At 36.2% G+C, this 10760-nt stretch overlaps 1 protein-coding gene across 4 annotated transcripts in view; it reads left to right on the top strand.

Annotated features, from left to right (window-relative positions):
* The window catches only part of ARFGAP1 (ARF GTPase activating protein 1), a 35676-nt gene that overhangs the window by 951 nt on the left and 23965 nt on the right, over positions 1-10760 (top strand). For all 4 annotated transcript variants that reach the window (XM_072633311.1, XM_072633309.1, XM_072633310.1 and 1 more), the window contains exons 2-7: positions 4734-4797; positions 5557-5666; positions 5780-5951; positions 6776-6876; positions 7861-7947; positions 8691-8787. In XM_072633311.1, the coding sequence (XP_072489412.1) occupies positions 4738-4797; positions 5557-5666; positions 5780-5951; positions 6776-6876; positions 7861-7947; positions 8691-8787 (627 nt within the window). In that variant the 5' untranslated portion in view covers positions 4734-4737. The remainder of the gene's footprint in view (positions 1-4733; positions 4798-5556; positions 5667-5779; positions 5952-6775; positions 6877-7860; positions 7948-8690; positions 8788-10760) is intronic.

The raw sequence follows: 10760 nt of genomic DNA, 5'->3' as shown, positions 1-10760 counted from the left end.
AGAGTTAAATCTGGAGTCATTTCGATCGCGTGATAAAATTTCCAAGGAGTCCCTTGCCAGCTGTGTGAATCTGGGCCAGGCCCCTTCACGATCTGGAGCCTCAGTCTCTTGGGCTGTAAAATGGGAGAGAGGAGAAGCATTTCCCTCCCCGCCTGTTTTTATGGAGGTCCGCTGTTATGACCCGGACCCTGCTGCCCCCTCCGGGCTCTCTCCGAGGCCCCCCTGGGCGCGTCGCCTCCTGGCCCCTGTTCCGCCCGGCTCCCTCCTGTGGCCCCCTCCTGTGGCCCCGTTTGGGTTTTCCTCGGTTTGCCATCTCCTTCTCCAGCCCATTTTACCGATGAGGAAACTGAAGCAAAGACTCGCCCAGGCTCACACAGCTAGGGAGTGTCTGAGGCCTGATTTGGACTCCCATTTTCCTGACTTCAGGCCCAGTACTCCGTCCTCTTGGGCTCCTAGCGTTCCCCGCTTTCTTTTAGCCATCTTGTATTCCATTTTCCCCACAACCTTTCAGGCTCTTGGAATCTTCCTCTGGGCACTGAATTCACGAAGGACTAAAGTTCTCTGATTGTGGAACAAAAAAAGTGACTTCTTTTGCTTGACCTTATTGCAAAGACAACTTTTTATTGGTATACTTTTTCCCTTATGAGAAGATTTATGTAAGCAATTTTAGGAATGACAGGAATGTCTAATTAGACAACTGAACCAAATCCCAACTTTCCTTTATTTTTCTTTTAGATTTTGTTCTAACGGAAAAGAAATCTGTCAACTAGATTCTGTCCAGATACTGCTTTTTGTGCGGCTTTGTTTTCATACTGAAACATCTTTCCCTCAGAAGTCAATAAACATTTATTAAGCATCTATGTGCCGTGCTCTTTGCTAAGCACTAAGGATACAAATACTTTAAAAAAAAGTCTTGCCCTCAAGGAGCTTTTACAGTCTAATGAAAGAAGACAAAATACAAAAAGAAACTGAAAAGGGAAGAGAGGAGAAGGTCCCTTAGGCAGGAGCATGGTGGAAAAGTCAGAGAAGTCCCAGAGTAGTGCAGCCAGGTAATTAATGACACATTCTGAGCTGAGCTCTCAACCTTAAATGGAGGTTTGGAGTTTATGGCCCCACCCCTTAATCAGAGAGGCCTAAGGTAGTGATAAGGTAGGTGATAAGATTTTACAAGATGATGAGATTTTTCCCATAATGGGTTCCCTGGGTCATGGTGGAAAAATAGAGAGATTTGTCTTTCAGTAATTCATGAGATTGAAGGATAAAATAATCTGTCCATTTTGCAGTCCCCTACCCATTTATTTTAATGTATGTTTGACCTTAAGAATATAGATTAGATGATACAGTAAGCCTTTTCTTTAGTTTATTTTGGTCCCAGTTTCTATAACTGTCACCATCAGAAGTTCACATCCTAGATGCCTAGAAAAGATACAGAGTGTTATACTCACCTGGGACAGTAAATTTATCTGTTTGGACTCATGTTTTTTACTTTTTCTGCCTATGAACCAAAATATTTACAGGTTTTACAAAAGTGTTTAATCTACTTAGTAAAAGTACCATGGATTTATATTCTAATGTGGATTAATAACAAATTAATTTTGTCTATTTGAAAATTTTTATCATCCTATATTATCTGGGGAGTTTCCTCCACAATCTAAACATTTACCCTGTAGTAGGAAAGAATTTTGGACTGGAAGACTGGGATTTTAGTCTCATCTCTGCAAGTTCACATGGGATCATATGGCCTCAGCTTTCTCAGCTAAAATGAAAGGATTTTATTAGATGAAGTCTAAGGTCCCTTCCAACTATAAAAAGTCTGTGGCTAATAATTTTTTCCTTTGGAAACTCAGGAGTTCTGGTTCTTAGTTTTAGTACGGTTCAGTCAGGAAGGAGGCTTAGTCATAAAAAAATTGTCATATAAAGGATCACCTTTTAGTCACATTTTTCAATTTCCTTAAAGGGAATATTCTGATTATTTTTACATAAGATTTAAAATGACCAAATCTCTCATTGAGGTTTTGATTTTTTTTTCTTCTGTACTTTTATCCAAATTAGGCAGTATTTGCATGGCTTATCTTTACTTTAAGTAAAGTAAGTGCTATAAAGTAAGTAACTTACTTATTTTTACTTTCTCATTCTCTGCCCTCCATATAAAAGCATTAGATAAATGATAACTAATTGAATGATTCATGCTAATTGATCTGGTAGTATTGCTCTTTATTAAGGGAAAGACACAAATGGTCCTTGTCCCCGGCATGGAATTGACAGTACAGATACAAAACATATTACTTTTGGAACTAGAAGAGACAAGAAATGAAGGGAAGGTTTTTTGGGGGAGAGTAAAAGGCAGGGGTTGATGGAGGGCAGATCTGAACTTAGTGGCTGAAAATAAAAGGATACGTATTGATACATGTTAAACTTAATACATTCTCAAATTTGGAAAATTTTTTTGGCATAATAAATTCAGTTTTATCCTGAGTGAATAGTCTGATGGTAACACAGGTGATCTTAAAAATAAAATTGGATCTTTAAGATTATCTCCAGTTTTTAATCTGTTTTAGTATAACATGATAATCAAAATGTTCATAGCAAAGCTAATTATTTTTTAGTAATCCTTTGTCAGTCACTGCAGAAGAATTAGTAGAACCATAGTAGACATTATGGAATAATGCTCAATAGTAAGACTTTACATTTGAATTGTGCTTTATAGTTCTCAAGGCACTGTATCTAGAGTTAAATTTAATCCTAAGAAAAGCTCTCAAGTTGACTGGGCAGCTGTTGTACCCGTTTTACAGATTAGTAAAGAGGTACTCAGATTAATTGATTTGCCCAAGATCTCACAGCTAACTTGTGGCAAAGCTATAACAAGAACCTAAGTTTTCTGACTCATGCTAATGCTAGTTCTCCTGAACCATAATCAGAAAGAACATATGCTGAAAGAGAATTAATAATTTTCAAACCATTCCACAAAAAATTAGATGTTCTTCTTTAAGCTTTATATCGCTTTACATTGATTGGTCTCCTTGGTGCTGAATTAAAAGGAAAAAACAATTTAGATGACATTCTTTTAAGTCTAGCAGTTCTGTAGAGAAATAAATAGCTTCCTTTCAGCAGTAGTAATGTTGCTGCAGCTCGCTACCTATTTCTTTATGAATTGCGTTGGCAGGACGATGGTGAGACATCAGCACTTGACCTTGCATTGCTTTCCTGCCATAATGCTGTCATAGTTGCCATAGCTGCAGGTCATGGGGAGGGGAAAAAAGGTGGCCCCAATGGGAGATGTGTCGATAAATGCTTATAGTGACAGCAGTGACAAGATGGGTAACTCCAGTAGCTTGGGAAACAATGCCTCCCTCTCCACCCCCACCCCCCAAAGCAGTACAAATTCTGCATCTGCTTTCTAGAGAAAGATATAAAAGAGGAAATTGAGGAAGCTGCTATATGGTTACATTTCTTATGATAGCAAACACTTGATATATGCCAAGCTTCTCTTTGTATTATTTGTATATATAAATATATGTTGTATATTATGCTTCAGTATATCTACAGTTTTTATCAGTGTGAATGCTCCTTCTACTGTGCGATGTTTTCTTTCTACATTTGTGCAGTTCTTGATGTTATCCTTTAAATACTTCATAGAGTGTCTACCCTATGCATTGGAGGGCTTCTGTTTCTTCTATATTTTGTGGATATGGACTTAGTAATTCAGTTGTTCATTGTCTCCAAATCTTGTTACATGTCTAAATTGCCGTGTCATGTCTTACCCTCAAGCTGTCATTAGTAAGATGCTATAGCATATTTATATCCATCTTTTTGAAGGTATGTTTTTATAACTTAAGTAAAAAAAGAGGCAATATGATTCATTGGAAAGACCACTGAACTGTGACCGTGAGGTCTGAGTTAAAAAACTGGCTTTGCCCTTCTACCTGTTTAACCTTGGGCAAGTCATTTAATCCTGCTTTCCCCTAATTGATCCTCATTTGTAAAATGATAGGGTTTACCTGGTTGGCCAGTAAGGTACCTTCATTTTTTGAGTTTTAGGAGGGAAGAATGGCGGCAGTGGGGTGTCGCTTTCTTACTACATGTAACAGTTTTGTGATTTTTGTAATGTCTTACCTTTACTTTTAGGGGAGAAGAAAGAGATATTAACTTCTAAATTTGTAAGAAGCAACAGATTGAAATTTTTCCCTTCATTTAAAAAAGTTAAATCAAATTTAGGGTCTACTCAGGTGGCAAATTTATTTCAATATCATTTTTGTGTCATGACTGAAAAAGATCACAATTTAAAAACTTTGACATTGATTATTACTATAATTATTAAGAATGTGATGTTTTAGAAATAATGTACAATTTCCAGTATACATAATACTTAAGTCAAAATTGAAAAATGTTACAAAAATTAAATTCCATTCAAAAGACATAGGATTCTTTTCCACTGTGAGAGTATTCAAACTGTGTCCTCTTTCTAAGAGTTAGGATAATAAACTCTTTTACTTCAGTTTACTTAAGAAATGTTTCCAAGGTCCCAGGCTACAGGTCAGTAAGTTTGTATTATTAGGCTATCTTTGTAGCAGTTCTACTCTAGTCCTTATTGGAATCAAGGAATTGAGAACTTCTCAAATTGTAGTTGACTGTTGTGCAATGCATTTGATTTAAGCATTTTTTTCCTGCAAAGTGTTTCATTTGAGTTATATTTTTTAAAAAATTAAATACACATTCTTCCTTCCTTTTCCCAGAATCATGGCAAGCCCAAGAACAAGGAAGGTTCTTAAAGAAGTCAGAGCACAAGATGAAAACAATGTAAGGATTTGTGTCTCATTTGAAGCTTTAATTAGTTTTAATGAATCATTTTAATGATCTAGTGTAGTCTGAGCTCTTTCTTGTAATACTGTTTTCATTTTCATTAGCATAACTTCTGAAAGTTAAGTCATGTAATTATATGCATAGTTGTTAAAAATGTAATTATAAAGTAGTAATCTCATTTCTGGTGATTAGTAAATGTTGCTTCATTTGAGGAGAACTTCCAACTTCAAATGAGAAGTCTGTACTCCTACTACCACCATGTTTATTATATAGCATTTATTTAAGGAATATTTTAATTTGAATTCACTTTAGTTTTTATATGTTGCCATTCCTATGCATCCAGATTTCTGAGAAAGGAAATGTACTGTCCTTTCCCACCATCTGTCTCTTTCAGCTTTGTCTTTGAAACCTTACATTCTGATTTTCACTAGGACTGTTTCATGGAAACCATGTTTCCAGTATTTTCCACTGACCTTTTCTTAGCCCAACTCAAGGGCCTCTTTTTCATAGTAATCCTACTAGTTCTGCCTGCTATGTTTAAACAAATTGACCCAATATCTGGACACCTTGGGTCACTTCTTTATTTTGTTCTTATACTTCTTTAGCCATCCTTTTTGGAATCTCTTCTGTCAGCTTCATCTTTTTTTTGCCCATTGGTTCTGAAGGACCCTCATGTTCCCTATTCTTTCTTTTTGTACATTGCTTTATGTTTGCAGAGGCTATTATGAGTTGTTTTTGATACTTTTTTTTTTGCAGGTCTGTTTTGAGTGTGGTGCATTCAATCCCCAGTGGGTGAGTGTGACATATGGGATTTGGATCTGCTTGGAATGCTCAGGGAAACATCGAGGCCTAGGAGTTCACCTCAGGTTAGTTACCCATTGAGAAATTAAAAAACCAGAGCATTGCACACAGCATTGTTATGGGCCAAATAAAATGAATTGAAGAAACTATTAGATGATGAGTATTTATTGGTTCCTAGCTTTGTGCGCTCTGTTACCATGGACAAATGGAAGGACATAGAGCTTGAGAAGATGAAGGCTGGGGGAAATGCCAGATTTCGAGAATTCCTGGAATCTCAAGAAGATTATGATCCTTGTTGGTCAATGCAGGAGAAATACAACAGTAAAGCTGCAGCTCTTTTTAGGGACAAGGTAAGCTTAAGTGTCAGCTTTCTGTATGGTTAGAGGAATATAAATTCTAATGTAGTATTTTTTAGGAAGTGAGGCTTGAGCTTTCTCTAGTACTTATGTGGTAAACATTTTGCAAATCAAACATGTTTGTGTAGAATAATTCATTTCTGGCAAAGCCTTCAGAGGCTAACAGCAGGGTACTGCAAATCACCAAGGATGTGGCCATCATTAGGTCAGAGTTTTCCCCCAGTCAAAAGGCTGCCTAATGGTGCTAAAGAGTAATGACTGTTGATTTTGATTATAGGGTAAACAAATAACTTTTGATAAACAGAGTGACAGAAGCTGTGCTTTCTTCCCTACCTCTAGTGCAGGGGAGGGAGTTGAAGAAAGAGGGAGCAGAACATTGAGTTTTATAAATAATTGAACATGAAAGGCTCACATGCATCTTGAAAAAAATATTCTCAGAGGGGAGTGAGGCACACTGCATTATGGGATAGGTAAGTGGATTCCCAGGGATTTATGTGTAAAACTAAAACAATCAAGTTGATCTCTCTGAAATTGCTTTCAGTTTGCAATCAAAATTGAGACACAGATTTAAAATATGAAAAATGTACATATAAACTTGACTTAAGATACAACTGGACATTAATTGCTATATGAAGAAGTTGGCTATAAAAGGAGTTGTTTTGTTGCTTTCTTTTGGGGGTTTTTTTGGGGCAAGGTTTCGGCTTGGAGTACTGTGGATTTGTATAGGTATGCCTTGAGCAAAACAGATAAAAAGTCCATGATTTCTAAATTCTTACTCGACTTCACCTTCTCTTATTCTGTCATTTACTTCTCTCTAGGTGGCTACATTAGCTGAAGGAAAAGAATGGTCACTTGAAACTTCTTCTGCTCAAAACTGGACTCCACCTCAACCTAAAATGGCTCTATCCTCAGCTCACCGGTACGTAAATTTTACATGCAGACTCCTTTCTTTTAGTACTGAAATTCTGCTATAGGTCTTATTTGCCATTTTCTTTCTGTGTTCCAATTTCAGCTCCAATGTAGAATTCTATTAATATTTAAATTTTAATACTAGTTTTGATTAACATAAATGGTTTTTTAATTCATTGATTTGTTCTAAAAATTGTTGTTCTTGTACTTAAAACTCTGCATGTATACTTTCTTGCTAGGATTAAACTTTTTTTACTTTTGAGGTGTTTCTATCTGAAGATTTTTCTGAAGGACTTTTTTTTTTTTTTAAATTTCTGCCCCCCCCTTTCCCCTTTATTCCCTTCATTTTCTAGTTAATTGCTATTACGTGACTCTGCTACATATGTAGTAGTCCCAGTAGCAGTTGCTGTTTGATTTGCATATTGTTGGAATGGATCACCTTACTTGCTTTCATCTTTTCCTTAAACTTCATTTCAAACAAGGAATTTGTTATCTTGGCCTTACCCTTCAGAAAAAATCATACCTGAAGTGACAGGCAGGATACAAAGCCACATCCATTTCATTAGCTAGCATTTTGGTCTCACTAGGTGGGCCTGTTTTTTTTCTCTGTTACGTTCTTTGTACCAACATTTAAATATTACTCTAATGTCAACTTCATGATATGGAGGCTATGCCAGTGGAGCCCAAGTTCTGATGGGTTCTTCCCAACTATAGAGCTTTGAGTTCAGGCATAATTCCAGAGTGTACATTTCTTATCTGAGGGCCTGCTCAACTTAGCATGGGGAGGCTCAGCACCGGAAGGTTCATTGCTGAGCATTGAATTTTTCTGGCATAGCCTTTCATGGAGACAATTTGCTAGGGCTTAGGAAAGGTTGTGATCTATAGAAGTGGAGGGAGTATTTACACTAGTTTTATCACAGATCCTTGAAGTGTTGAAAGAGAACTATGTACTTCTACAAAGGTTTGGTTCTAACCTTTAATCCTTGGTTTTCAGTACTTCTGGCCAACCCCAAAATACAGCTGCATCTTCAGACAAAGCTTTTGAAGACTGGTTGAATGATGATATCAACTCATATCAAGGGTAAGGCCTCATGAATAATAAGAAATACAGTTATCTAATCTAATTTTATTTTGTCACCCTGTGGCTTTATTCTTATCAGTGTGTCAGGAATATACTACTTTTTGTAGATTTTGAACAGAGATACTTTATCCGTTGTACAGTTCAAAAAAATCTAAGCCTTTTATGCAGGATTTGGCTATGAACAAGATACTGTTTTGATATATTTTAAAATTAGTCTTCTTTATAGTGGTTACTTTAGTCAGAGGGCTATAATTATTCTTCTTCTAGCAATCTTATTGACTTGCAAGTGAATTTTAGTAGACCATATCTTATGGCTGATTTACTTATTTTATTACTTAGAACTTTGGTTCTTTCAGTTCTTGTACATAGATAGAAGGTTCACAAGACGAGTGGAAATCTTTCATAAAGTTCCCGTCATAATAAATGACCAAGAGAAAAAAAGTTATTCTTTGTATCCAACTAGAGAAGCAGTGTTCTCCATCTGACATCTGATAGCAAAAGATCTGAGTATCAGTTTCTTTGGTGGTGATTGTATACAGGCCAGGGTGCATTGACTGAAAAGTGTTTGGAAAGCTCAAACAATGTTTGTTCACCATTCTGTTTCTAATGAAAATAGTTCTTTCAGCACTACCAGATTCTCTTTTTTTAAGACATGTAATTATGTGATAGACTGAGAGGTGCTAGTATTTACTTCTTGTAGAAAAATTTGTTCAGTTAATTTGTTTGTGTTTAATGGTTTTTAGAGGCCAAGAGAATCGCTATGTTGGGTTTGGTAACACAGTACCCCCTCAGAAAAAAGAGGATGACTTCCTCAATAATGCCATGTCATCACTGTATTCGGTAAGGAAATTCTCTCCTTGAGCTTATGTTCTGACTTGTTTTGGACACTTGTAATATTGGTTCTTTCTCTATGTAGAATAAAATTAAGGAGCTCAAGAGATAAGAATCTAGGTTAGAATAGATCTATTCATTGCTGTACTTCTCAATCAAAAGTCATTGTACCAAGAGTAATTCTTTACCTGAAGAATTTGACTGGGGCAGCTGGATGATGCAGTGAATAGATCACCGGCCCTGGAGTTAAAAGGAACTAAGTTCAAATCCGGCCTCAGAAACTTGAGACTTTCTAGCTGTGTGATGTTGGGCAAAATCATTTAACCTCAATTGCCTTTTCCTCTTCCTCCAAAAGAAAAAAAAAGAATCTGACTTCCTTAATGAAACTTAAAATATATAGTTCAACAAAAAGAAAAGGTTTCTTTTGGTTGACACTTCAATAAATTTCTTTGTAAAAAAAAATAATAAAATTTATTTGGTATCTTTTTTTTTTTAAACCACACAGTACCTCCAAAATGAAAATGATAACATTTTTGCTTTTCTGTATTGAGAATATCTAATGAGAGTCTGAAGACTTCATAGAAGGCTATACTTGAGCTGTAAGACTGAAAGCAGACTGCATTGATGCCCTGGTATTAGCATGTTTACTGATTGTAGAAGAGATAGAAATTTCATTTGTATAGAGAAGAAGTATGCTAATGGAAGGTCACAGTTATTCTGAGATTAATCATTTTATATTATCCTCCACAGAAGTGTTATCCTAGTGTCTAATTATGAGGTCACTGGGTTCTCAGGCATTGCCAACGGCACATAACCTTTGGTCGGCTCTACCAAGCAGCATGTTGTCAGTAGGTTAGCCATCAGGCATTGAGGTTTTTGGCTGGGGCTGCCTATCAGAAGCAGCTATGTGGAGAGTTAAGTAGATAGTGGATGGAGAAGTGACTTCACAGTTCATATCCCACCGTTGAAATATCTGTCTGTACCTATGTATCTTTTTGTTTATCTGTCAATCTTTGTACCTATTTATCTATCTATCCATAGTAGATGTGTGACCCTGGGAAAGTCACTTCATCTCTCAGTGGCCTAGGCAACTCAAAGACTATAAGTTGTAGAATAGTTGCTGATCCGCTTTGGTAAAATCATAGGTATGGACCAGAAAAAAGGGCAGCAAAAATGTGAGTGAATTATTGAAAACTCCTGAGGTAATGTATATTCTGTAAATACAAACTGTTGTATCAATATAAGCTCTTAATTACTATTACCATTCAGTGTTATTTAGTAGTAATTTAGTAACCGTATCTCAGAAATGCAGAGTGTAAGAATCATGCAGTACTTAAAAATACGCATTGAAAGACTTCCCCACACCCCAAAATGGAAATATGTGTTCTTAGACTCTTGTCCTCCAAGTGAACTTTTATTGTTTAAATGCCTAACCTCATATCTGCTTAACTTCAGCTTCACCTTAAACTCGGAACCAGAGAGAGAAATGAAGAAAGGAGATAATAACTGCAGTTGTTTCCCATTAGGGTTGTTTTTGAACCTTCTCTAGGGAAGTAGAGAAGTAAGGTTTCTGACAAAAGCATGTTTGTGTGGTCATTAAAGAAACTATCCTCTAGATGGTGTTTTTTTTTAACTTTCTGGATATTTTTTAATAACAGTGTTTAATATCCCTTTTCATATTTAAGGAACCTTGATTCTCCATCCCTTTGGAATGAAATATGATGTCTTAGGGCGCGGGCATTTAAGATTTTAAACAGCTTGAATATATATTGGCTTAAAATTCTTACCAGCAAAAGTCTTACAACCGTGAAGGAAGGATAATAGTCTATTTTCTTTTTGATTTTCTGCGATTTTCTGTTTGTTTTTTGTTGTTCTTTTCTCTTTGGGAAGTTTTGGTACATACCCCAAACTACAAAAGCTACATTGAATCATAATGTCTCAAACTTCAGAGCTCCTATAATCTAATCTATACCCAAACAAGA

This window comes from Notamacropus eugenii, chromosome 1 (assembly GCF_028372415.1).
Source record: "Notamacropus eugenii isolate mMacEug1 chromosome 1, mMacEug1.pri_v2, whole genome shotgun sequence".
NCBI classification, from domain to species: domain Eukaryota; kingdom Metazoa; phylum Chordata; class Mammalia; order Diprotodontia; family Macropodidae; genus Notamacropus; species Notamacropus eugenii.
This window is presented reverse-complemented; position numbering and strand designations above follow the sequence as displayed.